Consider the following 22,779-nt stretch of genomic DNA (forward strand, 5'->3'; position numbering starts at 1 on the left):
ATATGTCATGTTTTAGCCTCTATTGTACGGATCACACCATCTAAATTTAGCTCCTATAGGTGGGCCACCTCAAGAGCCACTTTGTTTCCTTGCGCTTGAATCTACATAAGAACATTATTACAAATACATGCTTTAGAGTAGACATCTACATTGATATCAAGAAAGTTGTGAGAGAGAAGAATAACATTTATTCTTTCGAATGACGAATAAGATCTCTACCTTGAAAGCATGTCATATATGAGAAAAGTTATCAGGGAATTTTGGGTGAATCGCTTAACAAAGCCATATGCCACCAAAAAAGCTCTAGTCTGAAAGGCTCAAAAAATTACGATTCCAATGTCAATACTATTGAGCTTTTCTATACAACCATAAAATATGTAGAAACATTCGTGGTTTTCCAAATAAAGGACACTTGAGATTATAGACCCCCAAGTGTTTGAGTCTAGAACCAAAAGCAACCCTTGAAAGAAACATGCCAAGCAAAGTTTGCAATCTTGGGTTCCATGGTGACAGACCAAACAAAGAGAAACCAAAGCCTCTAGACTTTTTGAGAAGACTACAAATAACAACACTAGTTAAGAATGGTGAACCACTCACCATGAGAACCTTAAGACTAAACTCATCGCCTTCTCTATTTCCAAAATACTTTTCATCATAAAGCTCTTATTTAATCAATAATAATCAATTGCAATCATATCAACTTAAACAAGAAAATAGTATTTTAAATGTTATCAACTTAAACAAAAAATAAATAAATAAAAGACTCTCTCACTCACCATAAGAACCTTGACTACAGATTGAACATATTTCTTTCTCTAATTCCAATATACTTTAAATGGTATAATAATAACTTAAGTAGGACATACTCTTGATTAAAATCCAATGACTTCTATCATTCCAATGTACTTTTAATATAGATTCTTTAAAGCACTCAAAGCACATTCTATAATTAGTTTATATCAAAAAAACTGAAAAACATGAATAAAATACTATCTCACAATCATGAAATAACCTTTTTTAGATCATTATCTATGAATCAAACATAAGGAAGAGTCATTTGTAGAGAGATATGAAATGTTGATATAAAAATATACATAATTGAGATAGGTTAAATACAAAAACTATCTACATTAATTAACGTTATCAAATTTCCACAATCTATTACTAAATGTGAATATATTTTTGAATCCGATTATATGTATTTTTAGCATTAATATTTCAGATCACCCTCACCGATCCATCATCAAGAAAAGAGAATACAAAAATAGAAAAGAAAGAAAGAAGTGCAAGACACTTTTAATCATACAAAATTCTTGATCAATCAAAAATCAACCATTAGAATCATACAATTTAAAACAAACAAAATATATAACAAATGTAGTAATTAAATAAGTTATCCACCGACAGTCAGATTGACAAGGAATTAAATACAAATACATTCTCTAATTCCAAGGTACTTTTAATCATACGGAGTCTTAAAAGTACTTAAAGCAGCTTGTGCATGGGGACCAAGTTAACTGAAAACCATACGCGCAATAAGATAAAAGACCACCGTGCACTCAATCAATCATCACGCACTGAAGGAAATAAAGAAAGAAATAATTTTAATGTCACTGAATAGAAGCAGTGCAACAAACAATTATGCATCGAAAACCACGAGTGACGTCTACAATAATCTTCGTGTTGTGTATCTGCCTCTCACTACCCAAAAACCCGCCAAATGTCTCGGCCTGCAATTTTCCTCCTTCCCCAATCGAATGCGATGCGTCGGGCTGCACAATCTTCAACAGCCAGGGCCTCTGGGAAGACCGCGCCCCTTGCAGAGCTTCGAAGTCCGTCTATCCAACGACTGAAGCAGAATTGGTGGCGACCATTGCAGAGGCGGTGAAGAACAAGCAAAAGATCAAAGTTTTAGGTCCATGGGCGCACAGCACATCAAAGCTCGCCTGCGTTGGCGATGGCGGACTGGTGGTGAGCACCAGAGATTATGCCTCCACCATAACAGTCGATGTCCGTGCCCTAACCGTGACTGTCGATGCTGGTGTTGTTCTGCGGGATATGATTGATGAGGCCGCCTCAAATGGACTGGCTTTTCCTACCTCTACTTCCTGGGATGGTGTTTCCATGGCCGGAGCCGTGAGTACGGGCGCCCATGGGAGTGGATTGAAGGGCAAGGGGTCTGGTATTTATGAGTATGTGGTGGGAATGAGACTGATCGTTGCGGCGCCGGCTGATTTAGGGTTTGCTAGGGTTTTAGAATTGGGGGATTCTGATGAAGATCTCATGGCCGCTAGGGTTTCGCTGGGGACTCTCGGGGTGATTTCGCAGATTACGTTTCGGTTGGAGCCTATGTTTAAGAGGAGTGTTTCGTTGAGGCTGGAGGATGATTTGGGGTTGGAAGATCGGATTGAGGGGTTTCTGAGGAAGTTTGAGTTTGGTATTGTTTACTGGTATGTTGCTCATGGGAAGGCGCTCATGCAGGAGATTGAGAGGGTGGATGTGGGCGAGGTAGGGAATGGTGTTAGCAGGGCGTCCTATCAGCCTACCACTGTCTTCAAAGTGGAGGAGACTGCTGAAAAGTGTGAGTATTTGTGTTTTTTTTCCCTTTCTGTTGGGTGGTTGCCTTCGTCTGTTCAGTGGCAGTATTGATGATGCTCTAGATTATACAGGATAAATTATTGGAATAAAGAAAGGATTAAAAAATAAGTTAGTTTCAGCTGATTGGGTGTTCTGTAAGCTTAAGATACTGTTTCGGGAAATGAGAGAATGTTTTAATTTATTCAGAGGGAAGGAACCCAGTAGTTTTAATTTTTTTTTTTAAAACAATGTAATATTTATTTTGAGGGAGGGAATAAATCATATGATGTCAGGTAGGGTACCAATAAAATATTAATCATATAGATGACGTGGATCTGAATTCTCAGTAACCCGTCGAGGGCTTTTCAATGAAACAGGTCTGAAAAATTGAGAGAATTCAGATGTCCTATTTTAAATGTTGAATTATATTTGATGAACTTTTTTAAAATTCAGTTATATCAATGAATAAATACAAGCCTATCCTTAATCAATGAATTCCACAGAATTGTCTATAGCTTATTTGTGTTATTATAAATATCAAGAAAGAGATTTTAGTGAGACTAATCCAACTTTGCAGGTGTGAGATCCATGGCTGTTTCTGGTGGTCTGAACAGGCCATACATTAAAGCACATGAAGTTTTAAATTAATTTTAAGCTTAGATATTTTACTTAGCCTAATCCAACTTCGCAGGTATTGGATCTATGGCTGTTTTTGGTGGTCTGAACAGACCGTACATCAACATAGATGAATCTTTTAATTAATTTTAAGCTTAGATACTGTTTTCCTCAGGGTTCATTTTTTTAATATTATAATAAAAATGTTTTTGACAGAATTTCGCAATGGCAACTCAATTCGATCATAATTATTAAAAAATAAAATCTAATATACTTATTTTGTTTTGCATATCGATTGGGATTGTTTTTTAAGCATAACTAACCCAATTCTGCAAGTTTCTGTTCGATCTATGGGTGGTTTTCGGTGGCCTGAACAGAGAGTGCAATTTAGTTGGTTTTTGTATTCTATGATCGGATGAAACTTCTCGAAACTAGCCCATCAAAAATGAGTTTCTGTGTTGTTTTGTCGATACATCACTCGATAAAATTTCTTCTAGACCAAAAGAAAAGAAAAGAAAGCCTTGCTATTAACTTACATTGGTTTGTATTCAAATACCAGTCTTGTTAATTTGCCATGTTCTACTGGTAAAACTGTGGTATCTGATTTTATGATTTGGCACGCAGGCGACACATTTCAATAATGCTGTTTATTATCAGTACTTACAGCTTGTCAATCTGCCATGCTGCATTGGGAAAATTTGTGGTATCTGATTCAATTGATTTGGCATGCAGATGACACATTCGAAGCCGAAAAGGATGCAGAGGGGCTGTGCGCTCAAAGCGGGCAATCAATGGACAAGAAAGTAGCCAAAGGCGGTGGATATCTCAACGACGGCAAAACCTTCACAGGCTATCCCGTAGTGGGCTTCAACGATCGCATGCAGACAACAGGGGGCTGCCAAGGCTACCATCCATTGCAGCGAGATAGCGAGTCCTCTTCCTGCAAGCCCGACACAATCACTGACAAAAACCAGTCAATCTGCTCATGGGACAGGCGGGCAGAGGGCAGGATAAAATTCGACCTAGAAATCAGAGTTCCCCTGTCGCGGGCGGGAGAGGCAATGCTGGACGTGAAAAGAATCAGGGATCTCAATCCGCAGGCTCTGTGCGCAGTAGAAGGTTCGGGCATCGGAATGCGTAGCGTGAGGAAATCAGCGGGAGCATTTTTGGGCCCTGCCGAGGACGTGGTGACATTCGAGACAAGTTATTATCGATCCCCTGAGGCGTTTGTTCCGACATGGAATATGGACGTTTTCCAGGAGATTGAGCAAATGCTGATTGAAAAGTACGGGGGCGGCCTGCACTGGGGGAAATCTGGGGGCCATTTGTTTGATGGCCTGGCTAATAAAACCCTTGATTTGCAGAGGTTTTTGGCTGTGAAGGAGCGGCTTGATCCGGATGGGCTGTTTTCTAACGACTGGACGGATGGTTTGTTGGGAATTGGGGGAAGAAGAGTGGAGGTGTTGAAGAAGGGTTGTGCGTTGGAGAAGCTGTGCAAATGCAGAGTGGATGATCACTGTGCACCGGAGAAGGGATATGTGTGCGCTCCAGGGCGGGTCTGGACCAACGCTCGGGTTTGCAGGAAAGTAGCTTTTCAATTTAAACCTTCCCTGTTTTCACGGTTTAGGACTTGAAAATAAGTTGTAATATGTTTGTGGAGTCGATTGTGTTAAGATTTTTACCATCAATGTTTCGAATCACACTCTGTGATCCATCATCAGGATGAAGAGCAAGAGAAGCAAAACACTACGTGATCCATTCTCAGGATGAAGAGCAAGAGAAGAAATTCCGTATTTTGCTTCTCTTGCTTTTATCCATCGTCAGGATGAAGAGCAAGAGAAGCAATTCTGTATTTTGCTTCTCTTGCTTTTCATCCTAAGGATGGATCACGTAGTGTGATTGGGAATGTTGATGGTAAAAATCTTAACACAATCGAATCCAGAAACATATCATAATATAATGGATTGTGGAAATTTGTTCTCTTTAATTGAAAATAAGTGTTTTTTTGGGTAAAATTGTGATTTTAGTATTGTTTTAAATAGAGTTATTTTTAAAGTTGGCTAGGGTACCTATAATTCTTCTTTTACTTATTTCAAAAATTTCACTATTTATTATTACTATTATGTGAATGGTGTCACCAAATATTCTAAAGGCCTATGTTTAGTCTATGATAATTTCAATAACAAGTATAATTTATAAATTTAAATTAATGTTGATACAATAGTAACCAAATTTATTATACAAGATTAAAATTTGATTAAACTAAAAATAATTTAAATTTTTGACTATTAAATTTTAAATAAAATATATTTACAAAATGTATCAAATGAATTTGGTGAGCTTTAGAACATCATCTAGAGGACAACACGGGTTGCATGAGTCGAGTGACAAAGATCTGGAGGACAAGACGGTTGCATGAGTTGAGTGGTAGTGCTCTTTGCAAAGCTTGGGGGTGGAGCTCCTGCTACTAGTCTAAATGAAGACCTTCAAAATTATATATTTAGTAATTTGCTATTTTGCAGTGTACTAGGAGGTCAAAAACAATAATCACAAAGCCCCAAGAAATTGCATTTTATCCTTTTCTTATCATTCCCAACACGATTTGAAGGTTTAGACTCCCCAATGCTAGCCCAAAAATTCCCCAAGAACCGTCATAAACTCTCTAGGAAACTTTGTGCCTTCTTCAATTCATCTAATGTGCATCAACATGGAAATTGCTTTCACCAGCTAAAACACAACTTTCTTGACAAATGATGTGATATACTTCTCTGATGCAAAACATTATACATTTCCAGTTTAATATAATCAAGTTATTATTCACAATTGTAATTTATAAGTATGTTTATTTAAAGTATTCACATAAAACGAAACTAATTGATTAGCATGTCTGTATTGCTTTAACTTCCTAATACACTATCTTTATTTAAAGTATTCACATAAGAAATGGAAGCACCTAAAACGAAACTAATTGACTAGCATGTTTGTATTGCTTTAACTTCCTAATACACTTTCTTTCTGCTATCCATAGTTTTCTTGGTGCACCACTAGTCGTTTTTAGCTTGACGGTTACCAATGGGACTTCAATCATTTTGATTTCTGCAGAGTTTGGTAAAAATATAATACACTAAGGACAATACATATTTTTAGTTATGCCATGATATAATAAGCTTTTAATTAGAACATTTAGTTGGAGGATTCAAGTAACTATATTTGTGTACGGACCTTTGGATTTGAAACTTTTCAAATTTGGGAAAATTTAAGTTTAAGTTATTTTTAAATATAATTTGTTTCTATAAAATGTTTAAAAATAATACATTATATATTTGATATTGAATTCCAAGCAAATGGATTACAATATTAGCTACAGTCTTCATTTATTATAATGAATTACAATCTTCATTTGTGATAATAAACAAGTAAATTGTTAAAATAATTATTTGAGTATAAAATAGTCTATTGTCAATTTTTTGTAAGAGGCATCTAACTTGTTATTGTATTTCACAGGTACTCCATAGAATTCTTACAAAGCTCACAAATTGATATAAGATATTGTATACGGTATCTAAACATTATTTTTCTATCCAGTCTATTATTGTTTTTATTTTACTTCTCCTAAAGAAAGATATCACAAGAGAAGTTATCATAATTTAAGTATAATTGTAAAAAATAAAATAAAATGTACATGTAGAGTTCCATCTTTAATAGTAAGAATACTTTCAATAGATTTCTTTAGTTTAACTTAATATTTTTAAAATAAAATAAAATATTTATAATAGATTTATTTAATAATAAATTAATTGTTTCACAATAATTAAAGAATTGTGAAGAATGATAAATAATATATTAAGTATTATTTTAAATGTAGTGTTTATAATTGATTATTAGTTAAATTAAACATAAAGTGGAATGAGAAAAGAGTTATCTGCATAAAGCAAAGTGTTCTAATAGAATTATAAATTAAGGATGTTACAATATTTTTCCATTTTAAATTTATACTTATTGTCTTCTCTATAATGTAATAATATGATTGTGATAAAATTAGTATATTTACTTTTTGTAAAAATATGTAAAATATAGTGTGATATCTTTCTAGAAGTTTATTCGCCACATATATCACAAAACTTGTCAAAATCAAGCCCCTCGAGAATGATGACACACAATGTCATCAGCATAAATTTTTCTTGAAGTGGGCATGATAGTAGCATCTACAATTGTGACAGGTAAATGCTTTCTTTATATATATATAACACTTTAAGTAATAACAAGTAAATAATATTACAAAAGATTGCTATGGAAACATGTAATTGTATACATATGCAATTAAAGTGTCGTCTCAATATAAACAAGTAGGAGAGATATGCATTTTTATTTTCATGCTTCAATTAGCCACTTGACATGCTTGAAACTAATTTAAATTAGCATAAAGTATCAAAGTAAAGAAGGTTAAATCACTATAAGATAGTAACACCAAGAATGACACAAAATAATACAACGAAAAAGACATTTTAGAACACAAGATTGAAGTGTGAAAGCCTTTGCAATAAATTTGGCTTCCAAGAAGAAATGTAAAACATGTATTATCTTCAATGTATGAGATTACTACATTCACTTACATCACACATTAGTGTCTTTAATTTAAGTCAATTCTATTACTTGAAAATAAGATAATTGCTACTATTTGAATGTGCCAATTTATAGGGTCTCCAAACAATATGTAGAAATCACCTTAAAAACTATGTCATCCTTAGTAGTCCATCTATAAATATAATAAAACAAAGCAAATTATTACAAGGCCTTCACTTATGTACCAACCTGTAGTCAATTAGAATTGGTAATCTCCATCTGATCTATTATTGTTTATGACTTTGATGATTGATAAGCTTTACTTTGTGCCTCTATTATGGATGACGTGCAAATAACAAAAAATTATATGTATTGATGTATAGATCCAAGTGGCCTCATCACCAAAATAGATTGCCTAGGTAGGATAATCTAGCATTATGTTTTATTGCCAATATTACTTACCACGTGTATTACGTATGATTTTCATTTTTACAAGTAAAAAAAATATACAACATTTATTCATCATTTCTTTAGGCTTCTAGTGCTCATTTCAAGGAACTTAGAGATAAATATGTGAAAAATGGCTTAAGATTGCAAGGTACATGTTATTTTATTGTAACATTCTCCAACTTGACAATATACATTGCAATTATAATTTTAAGGAAACATAAATAATAATATACTAATTAAGGCCCATGCCTAAAAGAAAGTTGAGTGTGAAATAAGGTTTCTAATGCTAACCCTAACATGAGAGTGAATGCAACAATTCCTCACAAAGCCATAAATAGTTATAGAGTAGATGCTCATATGTAGCTTTAGGTTTGGGCAAATTAACACAAACATTTGAAATTACTTATGGGGAAAATAATTCTCACTCTAAAACATAAATCTTAATTATAATGCACTATCATAGATTTGATTACAATGCATAAAGTCAAGTTTGCTTCAAGAACTAATACAATAATAGAAAAGTCTAAAGCATTCCCCACAATGTAATGGTGTCCCATAAAGCTCCTCAATGTTGTACCATAAAGTTTTGATGTAGGTAGAATGTCAATCTAAGATTGAGAATGAGAGGGATGTTAAACTTTGTGTAGTTAGAGTACATGGAGAGTTCTTTTAAAAATAAATATTTTATTGTCTGATTCAAATATCATTTCTATGATGTGACTCTGAAAATTTGACTTTGTAGTAGCATACCTTCTACTTTATTATTTGAAGTTGATTCCAAGTGCTTAGTATCATAGCCATCCAACACCTAGAAGCCAAATTTCTCGTCCACTAGTTTTTCCAATCCTTTGTTGCATAAGAGTTGTGCATCAAGCTTAAATCCATACTTGATTTGGGATCTAATTTAGTTTAGCATAGAATTCCTATAGGGGGAAATATTTGCATGATAGGTCCTTGTTGAATTAACTTTTTCCATTTTGAGCACTTGTTAAAATATGTCTTGCATTTTAGTCTGCTTTAATTTTGATTTTGATGGATAGAAACATCCCCAACCTTAAAAGTGGATTCTAAAGAATTTGAAAGACTAAAACAAAGTAGTTTTTCCTTGTGAACGAAAAATACAAAATCTATTCATTATAGTTGAACATTGTGAAAACACAAGAATCCAAATTAAAAAAACAATAAATTCAAAAAGAAAATACACTACTCCTTTTGTGAAAAGATAATAGCAATTTTCATTATTGAAAATGAGGTTTTGCACATGTTCATGAATATACAGCTTGTTAGAGTAAATAATTAATAATTAATTATTTATTCTATTTATTTAAGCTTAGTTAGGTTAATGCATTTATTTAATATTTAGTAGTTAATAGTTATAGTGATGAGTTGTTGGCAACACGAGAGTTTGTTCCCTTCTAGCATGTTTCACCTTTTTGTGGAAGTGTGTTTAATTGTCAACTTTATCTTTTACCACTTTCCAACTTGTTCTACAAGCTTCCATGAGGTCTTTATATTCGGGCTCTCTCATTGTATCTCACAGCTCAATATCATTCCATTTTCATTGTAAATACATTTTCATTATTTTGCAATATGTTCTGTCAAGTCCGTTTAGGATTTTTCCAAGCTCCACCTCTTCCTTCTTGGTTTCCCTTCGACAGGTTATTTGCATGCAGGAGATCTTGGCGAGCTATAAAGTTGGATTTCATCAACTCCTACATGGTATCAGAGCCTCCCTGTTGCTGCTTTGTTGAAAGATTTTTGAAGTCGCGATTTAGAGATACAAATCCTAGTTTGTTTGTGCATTTTTTTTCAATTTGGGGGAAGAGCATTTTTTCATAGCACTTTGGGCCCAAACGGATGCTGGCATTAGATTTGGAAGGTCGTTTGTAGTTAGAATTCATATAAAATTTTTTGATTTTGGTGACGGAGCTCTAGGAGGCAATTTTTTTTTGGTTGCAGGGCTTGCTGTACAGTCGCACGGACTATCTGAGCAATTTTTTTTTTAAAAAGTACATTTGGGCACACCACCATAGTACCGCCTAGCGGCCATTGTAGGGCCACTCGTGCTCCACCAGCGCTCAGCTCTAGAGGGGAGCGTCGCCCGTGCAGAACCTCGTCTCCACCGCGGCCTGCTCGCTACTTGTTTTGGCGGCGCCTCCCCTGTCCTCTGCTCCTGTTCGCCGCCTCCGCCTACTTTAGCAGCCTGCACCTCCGCTCTGCCAGTGCTGTTCCCTTCACTTTGCCTTTGCTCTATTAGCACCGCCCGCTTGGAGTTTTGCACCTAGTCATCAGCACTTGGCCAATTGTGGTGGTGACACATGGCATGGGTGCCATGTGGTACCTTGCCACTTGGACCCTGCCACGTCACCACCTTGCCACGTGACATTTTTTTTTTTATTGCGACGACTGCAAAGTCGTCAAATTTTTTCTAGTAGTCTGCTGACATCATCATGCATCAGCACCCTTGCGAGGTTCTCTAGGGTCATTTCGACCTACTTGCAGTGTTTTGGCCATATCTTGAGCATACAGAGGTATTTTTCTGATCCGAAAGAAGCGACAAAAAGATAGTTTCAAGATAGACACATTGGTGCAGGTATTTTTAGGTTTTGATGCATTTTAGTTGCTCATTTTTTTAGCTGAAGTCTGAAGTTTTGTTTTTGACTTCGACATGCATATCTTTTGCGTCCCATGTCAGTTTTTTGAAAACGTTATATTTTTGAAAAGCTGGTTTTGTCATCTTTTAGAAATGTTGTCATTTTCCTTAGATTCTGGCTCATGCTCTTTCTATCATGTTTTTGGCATGTTTTCTCTGTGGTGGATCTTTTGGGTGTTTTAGGTTCGAGGATCGTTTTCTTGGCATGGTTTCTTTTGTTTTGGGTTGTACTATCTTTTGTATCAGCTTTTTTTCTTTTTTGATCATTGTTGATATCATTTGTAAGCGTTTTTATGTATACGCACTGAGATAAAGTGCCACTCTTACATTTCAGGGTCATGAACATTATTTTGAGACAGTTGTACTTGCACTCTTTTTATAAAGCACCATGGGGGGATAGTTGTTTCCATTTTTGTGTCCTCTTCCTTTGTCAAGTGAGTGTCCCTTCCATGACATTAGCCCCATGCAGAGCCGGTGTGACCGTGTCTTTATAGGTGTTTTTACCTCTTCCTCTCTCGTCGTTCTTGGTTCTATTTGTAGAGGATTTTGGCCTACCTTCTCAGTTTCCTATCATCTCACTCCGTCTACATTAAGGGCGAGTTATGTTGTTGTTCTAATGCATCCTTGGTTTGATAGTTCGATAGTGTGAGCAATGTATTTAGTGGTTGATCCTATATACGAGGCGATTGTAGTGGCTGGCTGCTTATGCATTTCGATGAGATGAATCATCTACCATATAGACACGCTCAGTTCGTGCCTTCTTCTTTCATGGAGGTTCTTCAGATCTGTTTTATGGGACATTCCCCTAGTTGGAGGTTTCTTTAGTCCTTCACTAAGTTACCTCTTTTTGGGGGATGGTTTTTCCCACGTAGTTTTCTCTCTTCCCTCGTTTTCAGAGGTTGCATTTCTTTGCTTTATAAATGGGAACCTAACATGGCCTTGTTGCTAAGACCCATTCTGCATTTTCTCTTAGTTTTGTGAGCTTAAGGCATTCCACTAAGTTGCACTTAAGGGGGGGTGTGTTAGAGTAAATAATTCATTATTAATTATTTATTCTATTTACTTAAACTTACTTAGGTTAATGCATTTATTTAATATTTAGTAGTTAATAGTCGTAGTGATGAGTTGTTGACAACACAAGAGTTTGTTCCCTTGTAGCATGTTCCAGCTTTTTGTGGAAGTGTGCTTAGTTGTCAACCTTATCTTCTACCACTTTCCAGCTTGTTCTACAAGCTTCCATGAGACCTTTATATTCAGGCTCTCTTATTGTATCTCACAACTCAATATCATTCCATTTTCATTGTAAACACATTTTTATTGTTTTGCAATATATTTTCTCTCAAATCCGTTTAGGATTTTTCCAAGCTCCACCTCTTACTTCTTGGTTTCCCTTCGACAAATCATTTGCATGCAGGTGATTTTGGCAAGCTGTGAAGTTGGATTTCATCAACTCTTACAAAGCTAACCACTTTATGATTTCCATTGATCAATCTTGAAGCTCTATTTGTGTGATGGTATGTAAGATTGAAAGTTTAGCAAGAATAGATAAATACTTTTTGTCTTTTCCAATTCATAATGGGGTAAAACTAGTTTGCTTTAGTCTTAAGTCACTTTTATGGTTAGGGATTAGATTTTTTACATCATATTAAATCAAATTGGAAAAAATATTTTAAAATGCTAAAAAAAAATACAAAATGACTTAAGTTTATTATAAGTTCTTATGGATCCTCTTGGGATTACTATGGATTTGTGTAGGTTTGTTTGGGGTTATGCCATATCAACTCATTGATGGAGTGGAAAACATAAAGGGTCTAACATATTGGTAAATAATATTTTCTTAACTATTAATTTCATGTCTCTAGAATTTTTTGTTTTATCATTTGTGACATGAATAGTACTTTAGGCTTTACTTATTTAATGAGACTTGTGATAATGGTAAACATTTGAATATCTTTAGACTTGATGTATGATTGTATATCAAGTCATTTTTAAAAATCTTTTGTAACTTATGGTTTATAGAAGGACAACAAAAGGTGTCCAATAAATTTGTAAATAATATTCCTTGACAAATAAACTTATTTCTCTATAAACTGTGATTGGAGTGCCGTGAGCTTGCGACTGCGACTGGAGTGCTATGAGCCGAGAGCTATGAGGCTGTCAAGTGTCGTGGGGCTAGAGCCGTGCTTTGTTTTGTTTTGTTTGCTTGCAAGGCCAACCACTCTCCTTGTTGGGAGCTGACTATTGGGGCTGTGCCTACGTGGGGCTAGTCCACTCTAACTCACACTCACTCTCTTGATGTGAGCTATGATTGTCGGGGCCTGCCCGTCATGCCCTTGCTGCCTATAGCACATGGGTGCTATAACAGACGAGTTGGGGGAGAAGGCGACGTTTGGTTCTTTGCATGATAATCGTTTGACAGAATGTCTGATTGGTGAACTATGCCTCTGTTCACTGTTGTGTGAAGGTATTTGGTGGCATTGTGACATGTTCTTAATAGAATACTTGGTTTGTGGTAAAGCTGTGAATGTTCAGGAGCACCCTTCTTTATGAGCTATGACACCTTTATCTGATCCAATTACACTTTAGCAGCTCACTGATCGCTCGAATATAGTGGAGTCTGCTAATGTTGTCCTGCAAAATGTTGTTGCTCAGTCAACTTCACTCTATTAAACGTGCAAAATTGTTGGCTTTGTTGGAATGTAGGGACCACACACTATGAGATATGGGACAATCTCTAGTTGCTAAAAAAAAAGGCCTCAAGGCTAATCTGGACTTCGCTACCATGCAACTCAAGGAGTTAGACACTATCAAAGAAAAATAATTAGAGATCATGGATAGATAGTCTTCATTGTTAATGAAAAATGAATTGAAGGTGAAGTCTTGGGCTTCTTTATGTAGCTTGCCCCTCTTTTAGGTGTTAAGAAGTTAGTATAAGAGAAGATGGATGATGAGCGGGTTAGGAGGACCCATGAGCTAAACCTACAAGTCTGTGGTCTCCCCTCCTTTGATGATCCCTCAACTACCAGATACTCTTTCCTCAAGGATCAGCTGGACATTTTAGACATCACTCTTGATAGGTGTTGGTTAGGCCCATATGACACTCTTCTTCTGGTTCCTCTCCCTCTCTGACAAGTTGCAAGCTCTTAAGGCATAGAGAAAGTTATTCTCTCTTTCCCCTAAGATCTACCTAGATGAGGACCTCACCTAATCATAGGTGACCAAACTCAAGCAAGCTTGTGCCCTCGTTATGGCAGCTAGACAAGAGGGTAAATATGTGGTCATCAAAAATCTTCAAGCAATAATCCGTGAGACCTTTCCTATAGGTTGGGTTTTGAGGGTGGCCTTTAAGGCCAAATGATGGGCTCAATGACAGTTGAGCATAGGCTCTTTGTGTCTCAACTGTTGGAACGGTAATGGTATCCTCTGGTCTATGCCCGACTTACTTAACAATGCTATTGGTTCTGCTGACCTTCTTTTTATTATAGAGACACATGAGAGTCTCATGCATCCTCTTCTTGGTATTTCTGGCTATTAGTGGCTCTCCTCTTTTAGAGACAAGGTTTGGTGCTCTAGTGGGGTTTTCTGTCTTATTTGAGACCACCTTTGAATACTGTTTCCTTGGTTCACTCTAACAACTATGCCAAGTTCATGTGGATTCACATTGATCAAGGGACCTCACTCTATAGAGATACTTATATCGTTGTCTGCTACTTCCACTAGCATATTTGTACTATGCAGTTCATATCACTGAGGGTGGGGACCCCTATGAGGACCTTCTTGAGCACATTACATGATTCTCTTCCATGGGGGACATCATCATTTTGGGAGACTTTAACGTGCAGACCAGAGACCTACAACGTCCCCTCCATGATCGTAGGGTTGATCCCATGTGTTCGACTACTTCTGATCCTAGTTTTGTGGGTCAACATTGACTCTTCGAGGATCATTAAGGGCCCTTCACTAGGTATGGTCAAAATTTACTTCAGCTTTGTGAATCATCTGACTTAGTGATTTTGAATGGGCTCTCTTACTTTCCTGGCTCCATAACTCTTCACTTGTTGGCCACATGGTAGTTGTGCTAGCGTTGTGGACTATGTTCTCTCTATAGCCTCCTTCATCCCTCTCATTTTTTGCTTTACCATCTCTCGCCTTCCTCTTGTTGACCATGCCCTCCTTAGCATCACCTTTTGGGGACCCTTGACACCTCCTCTCCCTTGCTTATCCGCTTCTTGTTGCCCCTCATCTTCTAGCAGCCTCCCTTCTCTCCCCCCACACTCACACTTATTTTTGCTTCACTGATGGCGACGCATAGCTCTTCATCCATTACCTCATACGACTTCTTCCCCAAGACCCCTTCTTTGACTCTGGGGACGTCATCTCCATGTTCCACTCACTTGCATCTATCTTGTGGGAGTCTGCCCTTCTCTCCATTCCCCACTACACCTCTTCACTCACCCCTCACCCCACTTGCAAATCTTGCCCCATGACCCAATGGTTCGATGAGGACTACAAATCCTTTCATCGCATGCTTCACTTTGTTCCACTCACTTCTTCCTCCTCTTCCTCTCAATTGAGACTCGACTGCCACCACTTTCTTTGCTAGAAGAAATAAAAGTTCACTTTGTTGTATTGTAGATCTCTTTGTGCCATGTTATGCTAGTCTCCAAAGCTCTTTTGGCACACCATGTTTTCTTACCACCCCCCTCCCTCCACTTTGAACCTTCACTCCCTTGCCTCCCCCACCTCTACCCTCTATGATACTCCTAACCAATTCCCTCTCCATCTCATTCTCCCCCCACCCTTTGTCACCTCTTCTCCTTTTCCCACATTTCTGAGGCAGTTAGAGTTATGAACAGTAGTAGAACTCCAGATGAGGAAAGATTCCAAGTTGAATTCTTCAAGTTGGGTATATTTGTCTTGGGTCCCTTTCTTATAGTGCTCTTTAATGGAGTGGTTTGTGTCAGCTTTCCCAACTCTTGGTCATGACATATTATCTATTCGATCCATAAATCTAGGCTAGTTTTTGATCCTGGGAACTACAAGACCATCATGGTTGGGCATACCTTCGCCAAACTCTATGCGACTATGCTAAATGATATCTTATCTAGAGAGCTTGATCAATGACATTGCTAGGCTAGAGGTCATGATGGGTTTCATATAGATTTTTAGATCATTGATCACATTTTGACCTTACAGGTCATCATTGAGGAGGCTCACCCCCGCTTGACAAAAGTTTATTGATGCTTTGTTGACTTTCGCAAAGCCTTTGACTCTGTTCCCTAGGTGGCTCTCTTTCAACATCTTGGGGACATCGAGATCTCAAAGATTCTCCTTATGGCTATTATGAGGTTATAAGAGTGTGTTGTGGGTAGATTCAGGACTCCACAGGGCTTCTCCGACCCTATCCAGAGCACTATCGGGGTGAAACAGGGCTGCCCTCTCTCCCCCACTCTCTTTGACATCTACATTAATGAGCTTGAGGTATTTCTCCTTGATTGCTTGCTCCCTGGCAATGACTGTTACTTGCATCAGGTGTTGATCCCTATTCACCTATTTGCTAATGATGTGATTCTCCTAGTGTCTTCCCCGATGGTCTTCAGTGTCTCCTTGATGGCTTGGCCTCTTTCTGCAACTCACGTGAGCTGCTTGTAAATTTGGTGAAGACTTGGGTTATGGTCTTCAATTGTTTGAGGACATTACACCTACATTTTTACTTCCAGGGTACTGAGATTGAGATTACATCTTCATATACTTAGGGGTTAAGTTTTCTGGACCTCGGTTCAACTTGAGACTAGCCATGCAGCCTAGAGTCAACAATGGGCTTGACTCCCTTGCTATTCTTGAGCGATAGTGTTTTTGACACCACTTCCAGGACACCACGACTAAGATGTCCCTTCTTGACTATGTGGTCAAGCTGGCTGTCCTGTATGGCTCTACTATTTGGGCCCCCTCCCTCTTGGAGTCTAATCAGGCCTTTGTTGAGAGAGTCCAAACTCTTTTCCTTCAGTGCATTATTAGGTGTCATTGGTCCACACCACACAACATCATTCTAGTAGAGTTTGGTGCTTAACCTTTTAGACTAGGGACCATCTTTGATTTAGTTTAGCTGCTTCACCGGCTTTAGAGCTTTGCCAATTCCTCCAATGGTCGTCATAGATATTCCTACTTGGCTTACTGTTCCTCTATGGAGGTTGCATGTTTGAACTCTACACACAGGTCTCGTTACTGGTACACCCAGGTCTATACCCTCTTAGGTTCGATTGGTATTAGTTTGGATCCTCTTCCCCACTTTGAGTTTTCTTTGGATGCTCCAACCCATCTTCTTCCACCTTAGCGGGAGTTGAATGAGCATGTTAGACTTCAAATCTATAGATAGTATGTTATCATGACCTAGAGGAACCTCCTTGGTGGGCGTCACTCGCGTATGGCCTTCTATGGTTAGCACTTCCTTGATATCCAAGAAATGATCATCTTATGCCCCTAGTACCTAACTCATCATTGGACTCATGCTCTTCACATATCCTTGGGATCTTTTGGAGTGGGATCTCACTGACTACATATTTAGATTGATCACTGGATTGACAGGGAGGACAGGATTTGTCGTCTTTGTCACTTCGAGGAGGTTGAAACCAAGTCTCACTTTATTTTTTGTTGTCCCATTTACTATGAGCTCGAGCAAGATTCTACTTTTTGTTCAAATAGTGTCGATCTCTTCCCTCATTCTTTAGATATATTGACCAAGCACTATCTTGCACTCTACCTTTAGGAGACCATGCAGCTTCGCAAGCACACTATACAGCTCCAGCTTTTCTCGACATCGACCCCTACACATCTCATCATCTCTTTCTTTAGTCCTACAGTCCTTGCTCGAAGATTGAAGCGGCCTCCTTGCACTATCTTGGGTCACACTAATTCTGTGAGATCCCACAAAGATCACACTCTGCAGCGACCTTCCAGAGTACTTGATTGCTCTAATGTCCACCTTTCCATTATGGACTACTTCTCGCCTATAAGGAGTTCTTAGTTGTTGTTATTCCTTTTCTTGGTTCTTTTGTTGTTTTCTTTTCATGTGCTTTCTGTGGACACCGTTTGGTGCTCCCCCCTACTAGTGTTTGCTTTCCAGTCCCTTAGACCCTCGCTAGTCTCCTGTTGCATATTAATAAATTTATCTTATCTTATCTATGAGTTTTCATGACTTTTACAACTTAAATAACGTTTCAAGGTATCACCTCTGAAACTATCAGTATTACAAAGATACTCTTAAAAGTACAAAGTTATTATTAATAACAACCATTTAAGCCATATAATTTAAAACAAAAAATATAGAAATTAAATAAATTGCCTACCTACAATAAGATTAACATACTTGAACCCAAATACCCACTCTAATGCCAAGGTACTTTCAATCATACTAAGTCCTTAAATGCAACTTGTGCAAGGAGACCAAGTTAATTAAAAAAGAAGACATGCAATAAGATGAAAGACCAAGATCTAAGGCCTCTGGGAAGACTGCGCTTCTTGTAGAGCTTCAAAGTCTGCCTATCCAATGACTACAACACAATTTATGGCGACCATTGTAGAGGTAGTAAAAAACAAGAGTTGTAGGGAAGCATAGTCCCTGCCAAGGACATGAGGGTAGGTTGTTTTAGAGTAAAAAATAAAGAAGGGATTGATTTAGAGTTCAAAATAGGGAAGTATTGAGCTTGTGTAGCTCATTTTTGTTTAAAATCATTTAATGAATGACTCATGAGCTTTGAGTGGATGAATTTCTTATGAGTTTTATGTATAATAATTAAGTCAATGTCTTCACAATTTGTAAATATTATTTTAAATAGGCAATTGTTTTTGTTTGCCAAATTGAATGTATAGTTAGGTTTAAAAAAATGAAAGACATCCCATAAAATAGATCAAACCTTTTGCATGTGAATGCTTTGGGTATGCCATAGGAAACTTACATCATATCAGATATGGCATGAAATTGCATAATGAAGCTAAATAAATTGGTGAAAATATGTTTGACACATTGTAGAAAATTTTCTATCATTCCATATAAGGCACTCAACCAAATGAGACTTATTATAATTTGATCATATCATTGTGTAGAAGATATGTAATTTGTATAATTACAATCTTTGTTTATCAATGAACAATTACAACTATAATTTATATAATTACAATATTTGTTTATCAATGAACAATTACAATTAAAGTTTAGAGAAACCCCATATAATCTATCCTGTTATAAATCTATTTATCTTCCAGACAAGCACGAAATGCCCTAAACAATTGCATTCAGTTTTGAAAAAAATAAACATAAAAATACCTAATAATTTCACCATTGTTTATGCACTAAAAACCAAATAATCCTTTTCAAAAATTCAATGCACACAATTAGAAAGCAAAAGAAGATGCCAACACTATCATGTAAGAACCTAACAGTACAAATTCAAAAATCTCATAAGATCTCCACCAATGCGATTTGTGGTAGAACAAAATACTTACAGAAGTAGCTTTTTGATGTCTTTCTATTATCTTGCATAAAATGAACTCATTTTTGTCTTGTTTTATACAATGTTGAAAAAATTTATTATCCAATTTCAAAGACCAAGCTTTTCGTAGGGCTTGGAAAATCTAAAAACTTAGAACATCTGAGGCATGCATGTAGTACAAATGCCCATAAACTTGAATGCCAACACAAAAGATAAGAAATGACATAGAAATTTAGAGTTTTACGAATGCAGAAGGGAACATTCACTTGAAACTTGTAGACAATTTTAAAAAAAGAATATCATTGCCAACAATACAAAGCATTGATTACCTTTTATTTTATTTTATATCATAGCTCATGTAAGACATTGAAAAAGACCTCAATATATGATGACAACTAGAATGAATAACTAAGTCAACATCTTCACAATTTGCAAATATTATTTAAATACACAATTGTTTCTTTTTCCAAATTGAATGTATAGTTAGGTTTTAAAAAAATGAAAGGCATCCCACAAAATAGATCAAACCTTTTGCATATGAATTCGTTGGATATGCCACGGGAAACTTATGTCATATCAAATATGGCATCAAATTGCATAATGGAGCTAACTAAATTGATGAAAATATGTTTCACACATTAGAGAGCTTTTCAGAAGTCTCATCTTGCATTCTATGGGAATTCATCTCCTACTATTCTAATCAACCTTTGAGTTTCATTTGGTATTCTTTTAGCTAGGGTCCTTGCTAATTCAAAGCATAATCTTTTTGTGATCACATAATGTACTCTCCTATAGTTTTCCAATCTCTTTTCTCCCTAAGGTGTAGCATAATAACCATAAATTGTAATAGTTTTAGACTAGGATTCATGAGAAATTCCTACCAATTCCTTAGTGTAGACTAGGCAATAATTGATATATAAATTCATGTAAAATTCCTGTCCACTAAGGTGAGCTATTTTTAGTTTCTCCCTCGTAGCTTTAGCTATCACCTCACCCCAGTCTCGATATTTTTTCCTTCAAATATGAGTTGGATGAAGAAGTAAATCCACTCGGAAAAAAGATGAGCTTGAGAGGCACCCTTTACTTTGTGCAACAACACAATCGCCTCCTTTACATAAGGCTCCATGTGGTCTTTTGTGAGGGTTTTAGGTAATGAGAGCTTCCCTTTTGAATCTTCAATAATCTATTTCTGGCAAGAACTTTCCAGTGTTTGTCAGCATTCCCTTTGAACCTTACAATGGATAGGGAAAGAGTAAACTCGAAATAGGCCCTTTTTGGTATTTTCAACACATAATTGACAATATCTCTATCAATTAGTAGTAAAATTACACCATAATTTTTCTTTATACACTGGCGCCTTACATTATGCCTTTTTATGCACTTCTGAATTAGCCTTGGACACATAATGGTAAGTAGGAAAGCAAAAAATTCTACTAAGCCACTTTCCACATTTTTTTCTACAAAAGGTTCATCAACTTTAGTTGTTGGTTTCTCCTTAAACTCCTCTAAATTATAACCCATGAAGGCTGTATCACTTATTATTGGACCCTTACAAATCAAACTGGTGGCATTACCAAATAAATATAAGGTTAACTTCATGATGTTTAAAATTTACAATGAGCAGATGAAAAACTCTTCCACAATATCAAAAAAATTGTAAAATCACAGACACATAAAAGCTACCAGAACACACCTCTAAGTTGGGAACATTGGATATATTTCTATACACAATCCCATTTACCTTTGCCGATCCATTTTTTGAAACTAGAAGTTATTAATAATTTCCATCATTTAACCATTCTAAATAATCATAGAAGGGAAAAAGTTGCTATTAATTACTACATTTCTCCCTTTTTTCAAATGACCACAATTTGATGTTCTTGTAGCATAGTAATTGATATTTGTCACATTACTTGCACCAGTGTATCAAATCATGATTAATTTAGTACTGCCAACACTCCTAGTTTTAATCATTCTATAATGTACAAAATATAATTCAGGAAAATCAAAGCCTTTATAAGATATATTAATTTACTTTCACTTATTCCATAAAATAATTTGAACTCCCTTGAACCTTCTTGAATCTTGAGAAACCTTGCTTTGAAGTTGTTCACTGAGGTTCAGATTCTCCTTTACATACTTGGGACCAGAAGTCTTTGTGTCTAAATAAGTGACAAAGTCATTTGGTGGGCCAACCATTAACAACCCTTTGAACTCCTTTGAACCCCACCAAAGTCCTATAAACCTGTGGGAATTTGGTTCAAAATGGTTTGAAGTGATTTGCTACGATTCAATAAGTTAGGGTAGCTCAATTGTTTTTGAATGTTGGATTGATTAAGTACACACTAAGTCAATTGTCAAGGACATAGGATTTAAACAATTGACCAAACCACATAAGACTTATACTTGGGGGTGATTGATGATAGTGAATTTCATTGAACCTCATTGAATTTAGCTTGTATTTCAATTGACTCTTTGTTGTTTATGAACATAGACTTCATTACCAACAAGTTTCTTAAAAGAAAAAGGTGACAGGACATGTAGAGGACTAACAATAGAAAATGGTATGACTTTCCTTAATCCTTTAAGGTTGAATGGAGATGTTTCAAGGATCCCAAATAATAACTAGACCATTTCAGGGCCCAAACATAAGGCTTTCAAAATTTTCCCTAAATCCCAATTTTCTTTGGAAGAGTTCTAATTTTCGAAATCTATTTTTGTTTCTTCAATTAAAAATAAATTAGGCCAATGATTGCTAATACAACACTTTAATCAGAAATGTTTGTTAGGGTAATTAAGGTCCCTAACATTCCAAGTAAGGATCTTCATTTTTCCGTGGGAAGGACCTTCCCCTTCCTTACATAAAAAATATATTAGTGAGCTTAATTTGACCTTCCATCTTAGCATCTTTGTTACTATGTTTTGATAGGGATTTTCTTCCACATTTCTTATGGAGTTTAGCATAGTCTGGAGAGTCCGATTCTTCTTCAATTTAGTTCACCCCCATAATATCTTCTTGGTTGGCCATCTAAACTTAGTATTCCATGAGATCATTCATACATTAATTCTCCCCACCCAATTTAAGGATTTGTTCAACTAAAATAATATTTTGATAAATTAATTTCCTGATCATCCACAATCTCATATGTCAAAGTATTAATGAGATCACTTATCAAGTCATCATTAAAATTTTATATGTTTTTTCTTGTTTCATTTGGTATATCCTTAAGAACCTCAACCTCAGGCGAGCTTTATATATTATGATCCTTCAGTTCTCGAAGAGGGTCCCTAGGATAAGACAATGGAAAATACTTCTTAGGGAGAATGCCACGATCAATTTCATTACCAACATCTTGATTCTCAATTGGATTTGTTTATATATCATTATTTAGAGTTGGGGGAGGGGGGGTGGGGTGGGGGGGTGGCGGATGA

General features: G+C 36.4%; 1 protein-coding gene across 1 annotated transcript; it reads left to right on the forward strand.

Moving 5' to 3' along the window:
• Positions 1–1,539: 1,539 nt before the first annotated feature.
• On the forward strand, positions 1,540–4,885 carry LOC149528212 (L-gulonolactone oxidase 5-like). Its single transcript, XM_089809393.1, has 2 exons — positions 1,540–2,581; positions 3,925–4,885. The coding sequence occupies exons 1-2, from the start codon at positions 1,642–1,644 to the stop codon at positions 4,824–4,826; spliced, it is 1,842 nt and encodes a 613-aa protein (XP_089665519.1). The 5' UTR covers positions 1,540–1,641; the 3' UTR covers positions 4,827–4,885.
• The last annotated feature ends 17,894 nt before the right edge of the window (positions 4,886–22,779 follow it).

This window comes from Cupressus sempervirens, chromosome 11 (assembly GCF_028749045.1).
Source record: "Cupressus sempervirens isolate cs-2001-9-10 chromosome 11, ASM2874904v1, whole genome shotgun sequence".
Classification (NCBI taxonomy): Eukaryota; Viridiplantae; Streptophyta; class Pinopsida; order Cupressales; family Cupressaceae; genus Cupressus; species Cupressus sempervirens.